This window comes from Thalassophryne amazonica, chromosome 15, assembly GCF_902500255.1.
Source record: "Thalassophryne amazonica chromosome 15, fThaAma1.1, whole genome shotgun sequence".
Taxonomy (NCBI): Eukaryota; Metazoa; Chordata; class Actinopteri; order Batrachoidiformes; family Batrachoididae; genus Thalassophryne; species Thalassophryne amazonica.
Window position 1 is genome coordinate 14,240,790 of NC_047117.1, and position 19,510 is coordinate 14,260,299.

General features: G+C 39.5%; 1 protein-coding gene and 1 long non-coding RNA gene across 2 annotated transcripts; one reads left to right on the top strand and one right to left on the bottom strand.

Moving 5' to 3' along the window:
* The first annotated feature begins 642 nt into the window (after positions 1 to 642).
* Positions 643 to 8,787, top strand: LOC117525779 (actin-related protein 2/3 complex subunit 1B-A-like). The gene is made up of 10 exons (XM_034187722.1): positions 643 to 983; positions 1,329 to 1,426; positions 1,906 to 2,010; positions 4,825 to 5,047; positions 5,129 to 5,236; positions 5,648 to 5,890; positions 5,971 to 6,046; positions 6,415 to 6,614; positions 8,250 to 8,340; positions 8,434 to 8,787. Exons 2-10 carry the CDS (start codon positions 1,363 to 1,365, stop codon positions 8,470 to 8,472), a joined length of 1,149 nt encoding a protein of 382 aa, XP_034043613.1. The 5' UTR covers positions 643 to 983; positions 1,329 to 1,362; the 3' UTR covers positions 8,473 to 8,787.
* Positions 8,730 to 18,365, bottom strand: LOC117525784. The gene is made up of 2 exons (XR_004565141.1): positions 18,290 to 18,365; positions 8,730 to 9,205 (listed from the first exon to the last, which is right to left on the bottom strand). It is a non-coding gene; the product is annotated as an uncharacterized LOC117525784 (long non-coding RNA).
* Between the last annotated feature and the right edge of the window lie 1,145 nt (positions 18,366 to 19,510).

Here is a 19,510-nt window from a genome sequence, read left to right on the forward strand (position 1 = left end):
TGCTGTATCTTGATGTTATTGTACTTTATTATTACAGAATGACTTGGTGTACACATTGCAAATTCAAAGAAACTCGTTAAACCCGAGGCGCTTTTCTGCAGCTAAGGAGAGAAAAGGGGTGGGTGCTGTCCTGGAGGTTACTGAAGCCGGCTTATAGCCAGCGGATCCTTTTTGATCTCCTGTGAGACGGTTAACTCTTAACAAGGTGCACTTGAGCAAAGCACTTAATGCCAGAGTTCCTCCTGGTGTGCATCTGAGCACTTTATGTGTGTGAATGTGATGCATCTTTATAAAGCACTTTATGCATCAGATGGGAAAAGTGCAATAGAAATGCAGTCCATTTAAAGGAACTGCTGTGATTTATCCCCCCCCCCCCCACGCACTATGAATGGAGTTTGGTTTTCTCTGAAGAGTGAACGTGTATCCTCAGACTGCCATTGTAATTGTCTGTCTAGCCAAAGAAAAGTTGAGTAAATGCTCTGAAAACCGGCAAAGACCGTTTTTTCGTCGCCGCCCTCTTGTCTTGCAGTGTTTCGCTTCCTTCCCTTTTCTTCCTCTTCATGCTGAAGTGGCCATATGTACCTCCCCCTTTGCCTTGTGTTCATGCTTCAGCAGGGTTTTTTTTGCCCCCCTCCGTTTCGCAGAGCATTGTATTGCTGTCTTGCTCCTCCCCCTTTCCCCTTCTGTGTCACATTTCAGATGTTGAGCCTGTGATCTGCTTTAAACTTGTGCATGTTTCTTCCTGTGCGCCTCTCCGTCAGACACTCTGCCCAGTTTCACTGTTCCCTCCTCCACTTCCCTTTCTGGCCTCTCCCTCTCTTCAGCTTTTCTCTTCCTGAAATCACTTTTCGTCGGTGTTCGTGTTGACTGGCCAGAGTCCGCGAGCTCAGCACCCTGGTTTTTCTTTTATTTGATCCTCTGCTTCTCCCCCTCTCTTCCTCTACTGCAGCTATTCACCCATTCATCTCTGTCCTGCCCTCTGGGTAAGTAGCTGAGAAAACACTTAACGGATGGCTGTTAAGACACGGCGGTAACGCGCATACAAGCCTTTTCAGGAAGAAGGGCACCATGCACTCTGCACACTTTTGGATCACATCAGTATCTTGGCTTCGTGGCAATGAAAATGTAATTTAATTTATGGGCATGTACTTTTCTGCACACACAGTCAAAATAAGATGTGTTACCACACAAATGAACTTAGAGTAGTGTTTATGTTCATTGCATGTCCCTTTATTTTGCTTTTGGTTTGTTTTCCTTCCATTATAACAGCGTTATTACAACTTCTGCTTTCTGGATATAACTGTTAAGCTCATCCTCTGGTTTTACAGTTCTTCCTGGTTGCGTCCTAGCATCTGATTGGCCATGGCATACCACAGCTTCCTGCTGGAACCAGTTAGCTGCCACGCCTGGAACAAAGATCGAACCCGTAAGTGTCTTCTGATTGTATGAATTATCTAAGCAGCAACATGCTGCAACATCTTTCAACTGGTTTCTGCTTCCACCCACAAACAGTTGTAGGTGGTGCATTGTGATTGGTTCCCAGGTGGGAGAAACTATTTCCTGTTATTTTCCCCCCCTCTCACTAACAGCGGCAGCTGTTCTGAGAGACTCTTCTGTTCCACTAGCTTCAGGAAACTAATGCCATATTTGGTTGTTTTACTCTGGTTTCTGCAAAGCGGATGTAATAGACAGTGTTCGCTCAGACTCAGTAAAACCACACTGCTGCACTCAGACAGCTCTTATGACTCATCTGCTGACTAAAATGTGTACACAGTTTAATATGTTATGGGTCACAGTTCTCACACACTGTTTAAAGGTGGGGCGTTGTGCTGCCTACAGGCATCGATTGTATTTCACCCAGCTGTTTGTTCTTGAACTGAATCCAAAAACGTTTCTTTGCTCTAGAGATCGCCATCTGTCCCAACAACCACGAAGTCCACATCTACAAGAAAGATGGGCCTAAGTTGACCAAGATCCATGAGCTGAAGGAGCACAATGGGCATGTGACAGGTGAGACACACATCTTCACCGAGAAGGCTGTAATGTAGTTTTGCATCAGGAATGGCATCCAGCATAAAACCTGTGACCAATCAACACGAAGCTCCGCACCGGAACTTCCTATGGTGACTCAAAGCAAAACAGGAGAATCCAAAAAATTGTCTGCTTGCTTGTCAGGATATCGATGAATTCATTAAAATTTAGTTGAAAGGTCAGTGTTGGGGTCAAGGGGAACATGATTCAATTTATTTTGCAGCTCTGTATCAAGGAGTGGAACTTTCCTTTCATCATTGAAGTTTTTTATTTAATTCCTTTGCTCTTAAACCTGCCTTTGACCCATGCTCTTTCATCTCCTTGAGCTTTGATCCTTTAAGTAATAATGTGTAAGATTGCCAACTAGGTTAGTGATCTAGGTCAAATGTCAGGATTGTCTGTTGATCTTGAGTCTGATCAGAAATCAAAGGCGGGATACATAGTCCATGAGCCAGTCATGAATTTTGACCTAATCGGTACTACTTAAGGGGGGGAAAAAAAGACACTTAGAATCCAGCCTCAGTGTATCATGGCCTACACAAAAATGTATGATAGCCATCCCATGGTGGTAGCTGTAGCCAGGTAGGGGTCAATGAAGAATTACACAGAGGTCAAACTTTAAAAATGCTCCAATCATGTTGAAAACTATATCACATTACTTGTCTATCATAACAATTCCAAAAAGGTATAGTTTGGACTATCTATGATGGAATGTTCTGGAGTTATGGGGTAAAAACAGCAAAAATGGTGACAAAGGTCAATTTCAGTTTGTACAGGGGTCAAAAGTTAAAGTTGCTCCAATTTCAGCAAAAAATTATGCAAATTATTGGTTGAAATAAAAGGATCAATAAATGGAATAGTTTTGGCTGTGTTGAATGCTGTCTCCAAAGTAAAGGTCAAACATGGTCAACAGCCATTGAATTCTATGACATGTGACATATGTTACCCTGTAACATGATAACTAAGCATGACAGATGGTGCAAACTATTCCTGTTTAGAACCCTATTAACCCAAACAATAATTTGCATAATTTTTTTACTGAAATTGAAGCAACTTTAATATTTGACCTCTGTACAAAGTGAAATTGACCTTTGTCACCATTTTTGCTGTTTTGACCCCATAACCCCAGAACATTCCATCATAGATGGTCCAGACTATACCTTTTTGGAATCATTATGATCAGACAAGTAATGTGATATAGTTTTCAACATGATTGGAGCATTTTTAAAGTTTGACCTCTGTGTAATTCTTCATTGACCCCTACCTGGCTACAGCTACCACCCTGGGATGTTATCATACATTTTTGTGTAGGCCATGATACACTGAGGCTGGATTCTAAGTGTTGTTTTTTTCTCCTTAAGTGGTACTGAAAATCTGCTTGGCCCATGGACTAACAGATCAAAGGGTGGATCCTACTTTTGGTGGTTGACAGAAACTATCTAAAATGAAAACATAACGTCTTTGTTGAAGAATACAGTTTAGGGTCAAAGTTCAGCAATGAGGGTCTAATGTTAACATTAAAGATCAGTGATCACCAGTGATGCCGGTGTGGCCAAGTGGTTAATGTGCTTGGTTTCAGTACAGAAGGTTCCGGGTTCAAATCCCACCCCTGCCACATTTCTCCATGTAATGTGGAGTTGCGTCAGGAAGGGCATTTGGCGTAAAACCTATGCCAATTCAACATGCAGATCTACCTTGGATTTGCTGTGGCGACCCCGAGTACAAACAAGGGAGCAGCCGAAGGGACTTACGATCACCATTGATACAAAGACATTTTTATGCTTTATTTTCTCCTTTATTTAGAATTCTGAGCTGAGCCGCTCCGTATCTGCTCGTTAAAAACAGCTGATCCTCCGCGACGCGTCAACAACTAACACTATTTTCCACTCAAATGCACCTAAACTCTCTTTCTGAGGAGCACATGATTATGAAAACACAATAAAACTTTCTTACCTGTAAATCTGGTCATGTTTTCGGCATAAATAAATGTTATCCATTCTTTGTGCTCAAACGCCAAAGTAGGGGCGAATCCAGATGGAATGGGGATGTGGGGCAGGGATGTGTCCCCCCCACGACACCCCTAGATTAAAGGTCCAGTTTTGAAGCCTTTTTTTTACTACAACTACTAATACTACTTATAATAATCATTTTGACAAGTAAAATGTTTAGAGAGAATTTAAATGTTAGAAAATGTGAGAAAGAATTTAAGTTACATTTATAAACAATATAGGTTAGAAATTGCAAGTTTTACTGTTACAGTGCTGTCAACAGTTAAATATGAGGTCAAGAAAGAGGTCTTTATTTTACTTTTTATGAAACAAGTATTTATTTTCATTGAAGTCAAGAAAGGGTGACTAAAGTGAGTTTTGGCAAAACAAGTATCATTGTCATGTTGAGGTGGCAGAGGGTTGTTGTCTGCAGCTGGGGCAAGTCACTAAAAAAGTAACTTGTAGTCTAACTTAGTTACTTTTACAATTGAGTAATCAGTAAAGTAACTAAGTTACTTTTTCAAGGAGTAATCAGTAATTGGATTACTTTTTCAAAGTAACTGTGGCAACACTGGTGATCACGATGAAAGATTAGCAATCAATGTAATCAATCAGAGGTCAGTAATCAGGATCTAGGGCTGTTTGAAAATATCGGAGAGTAAAAATGAGAGATAAAAAGGAAAAATCTTCAGTTTACAGAAATATAACAAGTGTTTGATTTTGGCGGATCAATGAATCTGTCACTACTTTTGTAGTTATTTATGTTTGTGTCCCACAAATTTACACAAGTTTATTTCTCCTGCAGGGATTGACTGGGCTATAGAGAGTAACCGTATAGTTACATGCGGAGCTGACCGTAATGCCTATGTGTGGACCCAGAAAGACGGTGTGTGGAAGCCCACCCTGGTCATCCTCAGGATCAACCGTGCCGCGCGCTGCGTGAAATGGGCGCCACGCGAGAACAAGTTTGCTGTAGGCAGCGGTTCACGCCTCATCTCAATCTGCTACTTTGAGCAGGAAAATGATTGGTGAGGTTTTTACACGTGTCGATAGCATCCTGATTGTTCCACAGTTTGTTGGCCACAATGATGTGGTTTGTTAACTTCTAGGTGGGTGTGCAAGCACATCAAGAAACCAATCCGCTCCACTATCCTCAGCCTGGACTGGCATCCAAACAACGTCCTTTTAGCTGCAGGATCCTGTGACTTCAAGTGCAGGTATCGGTGATCTCAAAATTCTTCCAAAACTATGTGAACTTCTGTTATATTATTTCAACATTTTTCTTCAGCGTCTGCATTGTTGATTCAGTAGAATGAAAGTGAAAGTATCGGTTGATACGAGACAAACAGTATGAAAATTTAGGCCAGGCTTCAGCTATAAAACAGTTAAATTATAGTCCATAAAATCTTAACTAATTGAAGTGATAATTACATAAAACATAGAAAAATCTTGTCTTTCAAAGAGTGTTAAAGCATCCAAAGTTACTGTAGCATAAGAACCAAGTGAGTACATGTTATAACTCTGCAGGAGTGATCATGTTAGAATGTTTAATGCTCCTGATCAGTCACTTATGTTTCCTCCTTTTCCTTTTGTCTTTTCTGTAACCAATCGGCTCGTCTCACCTACAGAGTGTTTTCAGCCTACATTAAGGAGGTGGAGGAAAAACCGGGTCCCACTCCCTGGGGTAGCAAGATGCCTTTTGGGGAGCTGCTATTTGAGTCTGGAGTATCTGAAGCTGCAGCTGCGGGTCAGGCTGTAGGAGTTGGTGGTGGCTGGGTTCACAGCGTCTGCTTTTCAAACTCTGGAAACCGCCTGGCCTGGACTTCCCATGATTCCACTCTGTCTGTGGCAGAAGGTGGCAAGATCTGCACGTAAGAGAACGCAGGATAGTTTACCAGTTTGTGTCCATGCAGACTCTGACCTTTGACCTTTTTTATTGTGATTCCTGCAGGGTAAGCAGTGTGAGCTCTGCGACTCTTCCTCTGCTGTGTGTCACTTTCATTACCGAGAACAGCCTCGTAGCAGCTGTGAGTTTTCACCACACAGCACAGTCCCACAATCATCAAAATCCCAAATGAGCTCTGCTCTCATCTGTTAACGCTGCAGTGTGTAGGATTTAGAGGTGTTTATAAGCATATGTCCATGAGTGTGTTATTATCTGCAACAATGAATCGATGTGTTTTCATAAGCTCAGAATAAACCTTTCATATCATCATGGGAGCGAGCCCCCTCATGGAGGCCAGAAAGTGCAAATCCCCATAACTAACGAAATACAAACATTGTAAATGATGGTGACATAATGCCGTGTGAAACCTCACCACTCGATGAAGCTAAATCCTACACACTGTAGTTTTAGTAGTCAGCCTGACCTACCTGACTTGTTTTGTTCCCTCAGGGCCACGACTGCTACCCGATGCTCTTTGTGTACGACGGTGCCAAAAGTACCTTGACATTTGGTGGTAAGATGGATGTTCCTAAGCAGGCAGCTCAGAAGGGTATTAGTGCTAGGGAACGTTTCCAGAACCTGGACCGTCGGGCCTCAGAAACACAGCGGACCGACCAAGACCTGAGCACGCTGCACAAGAACAGCATCAGGTAGGAAACAGTAATAATATGGAGCTCTGTAAAACTTAAAAAATAAAACAAAAAAAAATCTGATAAAGTGACATTCTGGCATTTAATGTGATGTGATGTGTGAAAGTCAGTGCATTTACATAAAAAATGGCAGCAAAAATAACATTTCAGTGATTCTTTTACAACTTAATTGAATGTCATATTTTTTAAAATGAAATTTATTTATCGAAAGATTGTGTGTGTGAAATTAAATGATCAAATGCTTTCACCAGTGGAAATTAGCCAATTAAAAAAATTCTGAAGGGTCAGCCGGATCGGTTGATTGCCTGGGTGGTTGCTATCCAGGACCAAAGGTGGTTCTGTGCTGTTGTGGATGTGGAGATGCACAACACCAGGGTGTGCTCCGAGATTACACTATTGGGTAAAACGTTTTGTCAGTTATACACAGAGGAAGGTTTTTTAAAATTAAGTGTAGCGTGCCGCTATTTATATGAGATGAGCTAACCACACTTAATGCTAGTGCAGTGTTTGATGGCATATATGATCGTGCTAATCTCTAACATGACGAATATGCAAATGCTAACAGTCTAACCTTACCAACCCCCCTGAGCACATATATAGGCAGTAGAGGTAGAAGAAACCTCAGATAGACCAGACTCAGAGGAGTGACCCGCTGCTTAGGTCATTCTAACAGTAACACAAACAGCAAATATCCTGACATCTGGTAACTCCCAGCAAAATTTAATCTCTCCCAATGTAATCAATACAATGTAACCTAAAAAGTCTGACAAATATATTGAAGGTCCTACATTGACCAGCATGCACTGCACCCAGTGAGATCGAAAACCATGGTGTGGCCTCCCTCAGTCTGCTGGAGTAAATATTTTTCTGTTGGCACCATGTCTGCAGCTGCTGGTTTACTAGCTGCTACATAGAATCCTTACTAGTTAAAGTGAATTTTACGCATGACAATTAGTTGGTTTTTTTTCTCCCCCAATCTTGAGAGAACATTTTCCTCCCCCCTGACATAGTAGTGTTTGTTGTGTTACTGCCACTATATGGAGTAAGTGGTGTATTGCACATTTGCAGCCACAAGCAGGAGTCCATGACGTGATATTTAACAGGAGGCGTTTCAGGCCTGGAACATTATGACGGGTATTATTAAACTGCTGTCTGTGCTGGTAAAGGTGCTCACAAGGATCGAACAGGATTCAATCCCAGTTAGTGTGTGACACCCCAGAGCTTCATGGAGGTGGAGATGGACCAGTTGCGTGTGCGTGTGGTTGTCATGGAGAATCAAGGTGGTTTGATAGTGTGACTGATACGCATCATGCTTTACCAATGCAAGTTCCAAGCACAAAATTTCTGCTTATAACAGGAGGATTTATATGTGCACAGACATAGATTTATGGGACTTTGAGGTAAAAGCCCAAACACATTTAACTGAAAAGGTCAATTTTAAACAGAGATTGCACATTATGACCTCTTTAACTTCAAAATGTGACATCAAACTACCAGACGTTTAGTTGAAGCTGTCAGACATGTAACATCTGAGTCCTGAATCAGAGCAAATATCTACATGATGATGTAAAATTTCCTTTTCTGACTGTAGTTGAATTAAATAAATTCTGTTGCTGAATTCTCTTATGTTTTTAGTCAAATCTCAGTGCTTGATGGAGGACGTAACCAGTGTACAAAGTTCTGCACAACCGGCATGGATGGAGGAATGGCAATCTGGGATGTCAAGGTAACGATTGCAACTGGGCCGTGCTGGCATAGTTGTCCTCTTCATCACTTATTTTCAAACACAATAAAATGTTGTTTTGGAATATCTCCACAGACTCTGGAATCTGCTATGAAGAACTTGAAGATAATTTGAAGTTTACGTCATCGACCACATGTATTGTCGCTTCTCGTTAGGAAGAAAGTTGCTCCTTCTATAACAACAAAAAGCTTCTTGGCCATATTTTAATCAGATATTTTTATACACAGCAAATCAGTCAGACAAGTGTCTTAGTGTTTCTGCTCCTGAAACTGCTCTGTGGACGGAGAGACGGACCACACTCCTGCAAATGGTACTTGATAAATAAAGAGGAGAAACCCGCAAAGCTGAACGCTTACATCAGATATATTTTGTATTAATCATGCAGCACCTGTGCTGCTTATAATAACGCTTTTAATAAACTGCTGTTAAGCTATTTGGCAATGCTTGATTGATCTGTGTGAGAGAAAGAGACTTCACATATGTGTAGTTTATTTATAGTAAATACTAAAAAGCAAGAATTTCTGCTCAATTAATGTTCATTTCTAGCAGGATGTCTAAATTTTGATTTATTGAAATCCCCCCCCCCCCCCCCCCCCCCTCATTAGATCATAAACTCATTATTTTATCATCCCAACACATACACGTATCTTCAACTGCATATTCAGGATTGGACACACGTATGTATGTGGGTGCAAATATTTATTTTCATAATTGATTAATCTATTTTTTTTTTGGTTAATCGATTGTTAGGTCAATAAAATGGTGAAAGGTGTTGATCAGCATTTTGCAGTGCCCAAAGTTATACCTTCAAATGTCTTGTTTTGTTTACAACCCAGGTGTATTCAGTCTACTGCCAGACAGGAATAACATATCTAGTAAAATAAACAAGAAAGTATTCACAACTCCTCGGATCCTCGGTTGGATCCGAGGAGTTCCGGGTTATCCGAGTGTGAGCAGCGTGAGAAGAGGCAAAAGAAACTTTGAAAACTTATTTATATAATTTTTTTCTTCGGAATCGGACTAAACGGACAATGGCTATGGATAAAAATACAACGTAAAAAAAGGATATTGGACCTCGGACTTATGTAAAACAATAACTTTAAGCGCAGTTTGGGACCGGGGCTAGCGGTTAGCCACGCTGCTACCAGGCGAGGTACCGAGCAGGGTAAACAGCCGAAGACAAAATCACTACAAAATGGTACCAAAGAAAAGCTCGGTGGTGGAGGAGTCGGAGGAGGTTAAAAAGGCGCTTGAGTTAGTGTCACTGGACGTAGCTGACATAAAGAATAAGCAGAACAAGATACTCAAGCTAGTGGAGGAAGTCGCGCGACTTCTTCTTCTTCTTTGACATAGCTGGTCTCACTACTGTTTTGTAAAGTTTCCCCTTCACTCTTGCTGATATTCTTCGGTCACAAATCACTCCTGCCACCTTTCTCCACCCACTCCACCCTGCCTGCACTCTCTTCTTCACCTCTCTACCACACTCTCCATTACTTTGAACAGTTGACCTCAAATATTTAAACTCATCTACTTTCACCACTTCTACTCCTTGTAACTGCACTATTCCACTGGGCTCCCTCTCATTCACACACATGTACTCAGTCTTGCTTCTACTGACTTTCATTCCCCTTCTCTCCAAAGCATATCTCCAGTTCTCCAGACTAGACTCAACTTGCTCTCTACTCTCACTACAGATCACAATGTCATCTGCAAACATCATAGTCCATGGGGACTCCTGTCTGATCTCATCTGTCAACCTGTCCATCACCACTGCAAACAAGAAAGGACTCAGAGCTGATCCTTGGTGTAATCCCACCTCCACCTTGAATGAGTCTGTCATTCCGACTGCGCATCTCACCGCTGTCACACTATTCTTGTACATGTCCTGTACTACCCTAACATACTTCTCTGCCACTCCAGACTTCCTCATACAATGCCACAACTCTTCTCTTGGCACCCTATCATAAGCTTTTTCTAAGTCCACAAACACACAATGTAACTCTTTCTGTCCTTCTCTGTACTTTTCCAACAGTATTCTCAGAGCAAACATTGCATCTGTAGTGCTCTTTCTCGGCATGAAACCATATTGCTGCTCACAGATCTTCACCTGTTTTCTAAGCCTAGCTTCTACTACTCTTTCCCATAACTTCATGCTGTGGCTGATCAGCTTTATGCCTCTGTAGTTACTGCAGCTCTGCACATCACCCTTGTTCTTGAAAATAGGAACCAGCACACTTCGTCTCCACTCCTCAGGCATCCTCTCACTTTCCAAGATTTTATTAAACAATCTGGTTAGACACTCTACTGCCATCTCTCCTAGACATTTCCATGCCTCCATTGGAATGTCATCTGGACCAACTGCCTTTCCACTCTTCACCCTCTTCATAGCAGCCCTCACTTCTTCCTTGCTAATCTCTTTTACTTCCTGATTTACTCTCACCACATCATCCAGCCTTTTCTCTCGCTCATTTTCTTTATTCATCAACTCTTCGAAATATTCCCTCCACCTTCTCAGCACACACTCTTCACTTGTCAGCACATTACCATGTGCATCTTTTACCACCCTAACCTGCTGCACATCCTTTCCAGCTCTGTCCCTTTGTCTGGCCAATCGGTACAAGTCCTTTTCTCCTTCCTTACTATTCAACTTCTTGTACAGCTCGCTGTATGCCTTTTTCTTTGCTTTTGCCACTTCTCTTCTCGCCTTACGCTGCATCTCCTTGTACTCCTGTCTACTTTCTTCATCTCTCCGACTATCCCAAAATGTTTTCGCCAACCTCTTTCTCCTTATGCTTTCCTGGACCTCTTCATTCCACCACCAGGTCTCCTTGTCTTCCTTCCACTGTCCAGATGTCATACCCAGTACTGCCCTAGCTGTCTCCCTCACCACATCTGCAGTACTCTTCCAATTGTCCAAAATTGCTTCCCCTCCAACTAGTGCTTCTCTCACCTGCTCGCTAAATTTCACACACCAGTCTTCCTCCTTCAGCTTCCACCATCTGATCCTTTGTTGAGCTCTCACTCTCTTCTTCTTCTTTACCTCTAAAGTCATCCTACAAACAACCATCCTATGCTGTCTAGTGACACTCTCTCCTGCTACCACCTTACAGTCTGTGATTTATTTTAGCTTGCATCTCCTATAAAGAATGTAGTCCACCTGTGTGCACCTTCCTCCACTTTTATATGTTACCCTGTGCTCCTCCCTTTTCTTAAAGTAGGTATTCACCACAGCCATTTCCATCCTTTTTGCAAAATCAACTACCATCTGTCCTTCCCCATTCCTATCCTTGATACCATATCTACCCATTACTTCCTCATCACCTCTGTTCCCTTCACCAACATGCCCATTGAAGTCTGCTCCTATCACCACTCTTTCATGCTTGGGCACACTCTCCACCACCTCATCTAACACACTCCAGAAATCTTCTTTCTCCTTCATCTCACAACCTACCTGTGGGGCATATGCACTGATGATATTCATCATCACCCCTTCAATTTCCAACTTCACACTCATCACCCTGTCAGACACTCGCTTAACCTCCAACACACTTTTAACATACTCTTCCTTTAAAATGACCCCAACACCATTTCTCTTTCTGTCCTCACCATGGTACAACAACTTGTACCCACCGCTGATGCTCCTGCTCTTACTTCCCCTCCACTTGGTCTCTTGTACACACAATATGTCTCTTTCTCCTCTCCATCATATCAGCCAGCTCTCTCCCTTTACCAGTCATACTACCAACATTCAAAGTCCCCACTCTGATTTCCACCCTTCTAGTTTTCTTCTTCTCCCGCTGTTCGTGGCAACGTTTTCCTCCTCTTCTTCGTCGTCGATAAATGAGGAGGGTTGTGTCAGGAAGGGCATCCGGCGTAAAACAAGCCAACCCAACTATGCAGACTCAGGAAGTCGCGCGACTACGAGCCTTATTAGAGGACAAGGACAAGAGGATCGAGGCTCTCGAGAAGAGAGTTGAGGACTTGGAGCAGTACTCAAGGATTAACGATGTGGTTGTGACTGGTTTAAAGATTAAACCCCGCTCATATGCCCACGCAGTGGCCGCGGGCAGTGATCTCGAACCTGGCCAGATGGAGGAGAGCTCTGCGGAACAACAGGTCGCCGCGTTCCTGGCGTCCAGGGACATTGATTTGGACGTAAATTGTCTTGAAGCTTGTCACCCTCTCCCTACGAATAAAGGCGCTCCTCCTGTGCTTATCATGAAGTTTCTCAACAAAAAGGATAAGGTCACATTGTTGAGGCAAGGAAGAAAATTGAAAGGTACGAATGTTTATTTGAATGATCACTTGACAAAAACAAATGCAGACATTGCTAAAAAAAAAGCCAGATACTTAAGGAAAACAAAATTCAGAATACATGGGTCAGGAATTGTAAAGTCTTCATTAAACTGAATGGGTCTCCTGAAGTAGCTACGGTGCTGGTTATTAAGGACATAAAAGAGCTGGGAAAATATGAAATATGAGTCAATAATGTATGGAGAAATAAAGTAAAAAAAAAAAAATAGTCCTACTTCACAAACCATTGAATCAAAACCCATAATCTCTACTTCAGGAGATGAAATAATACAACAGAGCATAATAAACCAGGAATTATTGGAATTAAAAGCAACTGAGTACACCGAACATAAGATAATGGATTTGGAAAACGAAATAGACCCGGATAATATGTTTTTTTCGACTGATACCGTTCATTGCAACTACTATACGGAACAGGATTACAATAATACAGTTAAAACAGAAGGTAAATTATCAGTTATCCACTTTAACAGCAGAAGTATGTACACAAACTTTAACAGTGTCAAAGAATTTCTTCAGCAGTTTACAAAACCCTTTAGTAAAATAACAATTTCAGAAACGTGGTTCAATGCGCAAAAAGGAATACAATTTGAGTTGGATGGTTATGATCTAAACTACATCAACAGAGTGAATAAAGGAGGTGGAGGTGTTGCTATATATGTGTGGAAAAATATTAAATTTAAGGTAATAGAAAGTATGATGTTAACAATAAAAGATATGTTAGAATGTATATCAATAGAAATTTATAATGGAAACAAGAAAAACATAAGTTGTTTATATAGGGCGCCAGGCTCAAATATGGCTACATTTACAAACTGGGTGGACAGAATGTTTTCATCAATAAATAACAAAAAAATATTTATATGTGGAGATAACATTGATTTAATAAACCCCAATAGGCACACATCAACTGACAAATTTATAAACACAATGTACAGCATGAGCTTATACCCAGTTATCACCAGGCCAAGCAGAATTACATTGAATAGTGCAACTCTAATAGATAACATCTTCACAAACATAGAAACTAAAAATAGAAGTGGTTTATTGATTTGTGACATAACTGACCATCTTCCTGTGTTCACTGTGTATGACTCCAATTGTAATTTTCAGGTAAAACCCCAATACTCTGCATTTAAGAAGAAGAACCCAAAAAGCAATAGATCACCTCAATAATGACTTAACAAAACAGGACTGGCGCACTGTGTATAGGGAGAATGATGTGGATTGTGCCTTCAATAAATTTCTAGACATTTTCAATTCATTATATGAGATAAACTGTCCAATACGCCAAGTCAACAAAAACAGTACTGTCGCCAAAAGTCCATGGTTAACAAAAGGTCTACAAAATGCTTGTAAAAAGAAGAATACATTATACAGACAATTTGTTAGACTAAGGACAAAAGAATCTGAACATAGATATAAATTATATAAAAACAAACTAATATAATCAGAGCCAGCAAGAAATTATATTATACCAATCTATTAAATAATAATAAAAATGACACCAAGAGAATCTGGGAAATTCTTAACACTATAATCAAAAATAAGGTAAGAGGTAATTCTTATCTAAATTATTTTATTGATAAGAACAAGGACATCTATAATATGTATAACATAGTTAATGGTTTTAATAACTTCTTTGTTAATATTGGACCTGACTTGGCAGCAAAAATTCCAGATGGTTGTAACAAGGAGCAGGAATCACTCATAAAAATCAATCCAAACACAATGTTTCTCTCCAGTGTTACTGAAGCCGAAATAATAGATATTGTTAATAAATGTAAAAATAAAAAATCAACTGACTTATGACATAGATATAAAGCTAGTAAAAACAATAATCACAAGCATATCAAAACCCCTGACTCATATATGTAACTTGTCATTTCAAACTGGGACATTCCCGATCAAAATGAAGATGGCAAAAGTTATTCCACTATACAAAAATGGAAATAAACATATCTTCACAAACTACAGACCGGTCTCTCTACTTCCACAATTTTCCAAAATTTTAGAAAAGCTTTTTAACAACAGGTTAGGATCCTTTATAGAAAAATATAACATAATTAATGAATGTCAATATGGGTTTAGGTCTGGTAGGTCAACTTCACTTGCAATAATTGAAGCAATAGAAGAGATTACAAACACCTTAGTAAAAACTATATAGTTGGAATATTCATTGATTTAAAGAAAGCGTTTGACACAATCACTCAATTCTACTCAATAAATTGGAAAGATATGGTATCAGGGGAGTGGCTTGGAACTGGATTCAAAGCTATTTAACGGAGAGACATCAGTTTGTGCAGATGGGTGCATTTAAATCTGGGTGTTTGGGCATCCCTTGTGGGGATCCCACAGGGATCCATACTGGGTCCACATTTTTTTAATCTTTATATAAATTACATATTTAATGTGTCACAATTATTAAAATTATTATTATTTGCAGATGATACCAATATATTCTATTCCAGTGATAACTATAGCAAACTTATTAATGTGGTAAATAGTGAATTAAGCTGAAAACTTGGTTGAATATTAATAAATTATCCCTAAATATAAAAAAGACTAAAGTCATGTTTTTTGGACATCATAATGTCAATTCTAATTTACCAATAAATATAGACGGTGTCGAAATAGATAAAGTGTCAGAAGTCAAATTTTTAGGGCTAACCGTCGATAGTAAATTAAGCTGGAAGTCTCATATCAGCCACATACAAAAGTTTCCAAGAATGTCTCTTTGTACAAAGCAAAATATTTTCTGGATCATAATGCATTATATTTATTGTATTGTTCTTTAATCTCTCCTTACTTAACATATTGTATAGAAATCTGGGGTAACAATTACAAAAGTTTTCTACATCCCCTCTGTATAATCCAAAAGCGGGCAATAAGAATCATCTATAAGGTAGGATATCTTGATCACACAAATAGTCTATTTTTGCAGTCCAAATTGTTGAAAATGCCAGATCTGGTTAATTTTCACACTGCACAATTATATAAAGCCAGTAAAAACTCATTACCTAGTAATATTCTGAGTCTCTTCACCCAGAGAGAAGGAAGCTATAACTTGAGGGGATGTGGTAACTTTAAAGTCAAGGCAGTGAGAACTACCAGGAAAAGTTTCTGTGTGTCCGTGTGTGGCATTAAGCTGTGGAATAGTTTGGCACCTCAGCTCAAGCGATGTCCTAACATCCATCAATTCAAAAAAAGATACAAAGAAATGGTTCTGTTGAAATACATGAATGAGGAGAGAGGTGCGTGATCGTCTTTTTAATTTATTTCTAGTTAATTTACCTTTGCTTTTTTGCCTTGTCAGCAATAGAAGGGGTCTCGCTAGGACACACAAACTTTCATAAAATACCTGGAATTATCCTGTACATCAATTTAATTATATATATCATAGCCATAATTGTAAACTGTATTATAAAAAAAATAATAATGATAATAAAATCTTATTATATGTTTGTTAATATAATAGATGTTAACATATTTGCATAATACCTGTTATTGCCGGTGTCGTAACCATGGTCAAAAGTATTATTTTTATACATCATGATCCTGTAGTTGAAATGCTAGTTAAATAGAAGTATGGTGATGATGGTAATAACTTAGAGGGGGAAACATGTATATGTATGTATATATATGTGTGTGTATATGTGTATGTATAATATGTATGTATATGTGGGTGTGTATGCATGTATATATACATATATGTATATTTATGTTTACATTTATATAAATATGTACATATGTAAGTTTATTGATACATAAAAAGACTTTTCTTTCCTCCTTGTTTCCCCCTCTTACATCACTTACATCATTATCACCAGATCAGGGTCGGCAAGTGGGGGTCTGTTGCTCAAAGGTCTCCCCCTTCTGCCAGCAGACTCCAAAACCTTGTCTTTTAATGCAGAGCCTAGGACATTCAGCAAAGGGTGGACCTGTGTCAGGGGGCGACCCCTCTCTGGCAGCAGGTTTACAAAATACTTTGCATCTTTTAATGCACCACACACATGGCAAATGGGGAAGGAGGGGAAGGGGGAAAAAAAAGAAAATAATAATGATGATGATAAATTAATAAAAAAGTTAAGGTAATTAAATTAATAAAATAAAATGAATGTAGCATAATTGTGTATATGTATTATGTGTATACATGTGTGTATAGGTGATGTATGTGTGTATTTTGTGTATGTATGTTCGCATGTATGATGTGTGTGTGTGTATATATATATATATATATATATATATATTGAGACAGAATTACCATCAACACACACAAGAATAGTCCTTTTAAATAGTCATTTTCTGAGTAAATGTGGGGAATTTATTGACATATGAAAATGGCTTAAGGAATGACACCAGCAGTATAAATAGCAATAAAAAAAAAATGGTAGTAATAATAATAGAAATAAAAAAAAAAAAAAAAAAAATTTTTTGATTGACAATAATTATTGTCATTATTACTGTCTATTATGGTGGGAATTGTTTTTATCATTATTGTTATTATTATTATAGATAGTCATCACTATACTACTCATCATATCATATGATATCAATTACATAGTAATAAAAAAGGAATATTGGTCACACTCGGTAGTCGTAATAACGTATGGGTATTTGGGGGTGGGATTAAATAAGTTTGTCTTCATCCCACCCCTTTTCGGGTTAAGTGCGCGGGTATGTATGCGTGTATGTTTGTATCTCCTGTTCTTTTCAACCCAATGTTGGTAAATGTTGATGTCAAAGAAATGCTTATTTTGTAAAACTCAAAATAAATGATCAATCAGTCAATATGTATGTATATGTACGTATATATGTATATGCATATATGTAGTATGTGTGTGTATATATGTATATGCATATATGTAGTATGTGTGTGTATATATGTATATGCATATATGTAGTATGTGTGTGTATATATGTATATACTGTGTGTGTATGTATGTACGTATACAGGTATATATGCACGGCCCAACCAGAGGGTCACCCCCTAGAGCAGGGGTAGGCAACCTGTTCCAGAAAGAGCCATGAGGGTGCAGGTTTTCTTTGCAGCCACTGACTCCACCAGGTGATTTTACTGATTAATATCACTTTGAGCAGATGGAATCAGTTAATCAGTGAAATCACCTGGTGGAGTCAGTGGCTGCAAAGAAAACCTGCACCCTCATGGCTCTTTCTGGAACAGGTTGCCTACCCCTGCCCTAGAGCCTGGTCTGCTTGAGGTTTCTTCCTAAGAGGGAGTTTTTCCTCACCACAGTTGCCTAGTGCTTGCTCTGGGGGTCGGCAGGGTTAATATGGAGTGACTTGGGCCAAGTTTGCTGTGATTTGGTGCTTTATACATAACATACTTATACATGAGTTGAAATGTAATTAATATTGAAGTGTATGTCTGTGTTGATATGTAGTGTGTTGTGAATTTGTGTATATGTTGTTATGACTGTTATAATTGTTGGACTTATTCTAGCAGGGGTGGGCATTGATAAGCTTTGCTTCTGCCCACACCCTTTCAGACTCACAGGCTTGTTTATATAACATTCATATTATTGGTATGTTTCTGTTCTTTTGGATTTGTGTGTGTGCCCAATAAATCCATTCATTCATTCATTCATTCATTCACATTTAAATGGCTAAAACGGGTGAATTTGGATATTTTTCTTTAACAAAATGGTGCAAAACCATCAAGTATCAAAATAGCGGTCAGCTACTTTCATAATCGATGTAGAGACTGGTGGCCTGTCCAGGGTGTACCCTTTGTCTCGCCTAATGACTGCTGGGATAAGTCCCCGTCTTTGTGGAAGCTAAAAGTACAAAAAGAAAAGCATTTAAATTTACAATTACTGCCATATAGTGAGTTGACTGTCTTCGATCACTGGATCAAAGGCAAGTAGCTGAGGCTGGAGGTAGTGTACAACCTGGACACAAACTGTTGCAGGGCCAACACAGACAAACACATTCACACTCTGTCGCCAATTCCCTTAACCTGCATGTATTTGGGAGTGGGAGGAGGCCGGACCACCTGGAGGGAACCCACGCAAACTACATAGAAAGGAACAGGTCGAAAGTGAAACCTGGATCTTCTCCATGTGAGGCAACAGTGATGCCACCATGCCCAACCTTACCACTAGTGTCATCTAGTGGTCAGGTTGTAGACTGCATTATGCTGCCACCTGTCATTTTGCTTTTCGTTCCCCCTTTTTTTTTTTTTTTTTTTTTTTTGGTGATGGAGATTCATGCACTTGCCTTCTTTTGTGATAAGCAATATGAAGCCTTCATTTCACAAAAATTAAGGTTTTCAAACGTTAGTCTGCACTAGCAATTAGTAGACGGTGTTTAGGGGGCAATGACTGATTTGTCTGGCTTTCTTGAGTCTTGTGGGTGCAGTGGAAAATGTGAAAGGCGGAGTGAGAATGTCCCTTTTGGGCTACATTATCAACATGGTGTCCTACATGAGGGGTCCCACCCCCATGTAGATATGAAAGGTTTATTAAACCTTTAATTTTACTCTAATGAATGCCGTATTCCATTTCTGCTAATAAACACCCCTAAATCCTACACAATAGCATTAAGGTAGCCATAGTAAAAGTAACTAACATGCAGTACTATAGTAATGGCAAAAGTAACTGGGTTACTTGTAACTGCAACTGTCTTAACTAAAGGACCCAATTTAGGAGAAGCTGAGTTAGTAGATAAGAATAACAGCAAATACCTGTAGATGATGGTAAATGGGCTGCATTTATATAGCGCTTTTCCATCTGCATCAGACGCTCAAAGCGCTTAACAATTATGCCTCACATTCATGTCAGGGTGCTGCCATACAAGGTGCTCACTACACACAGGG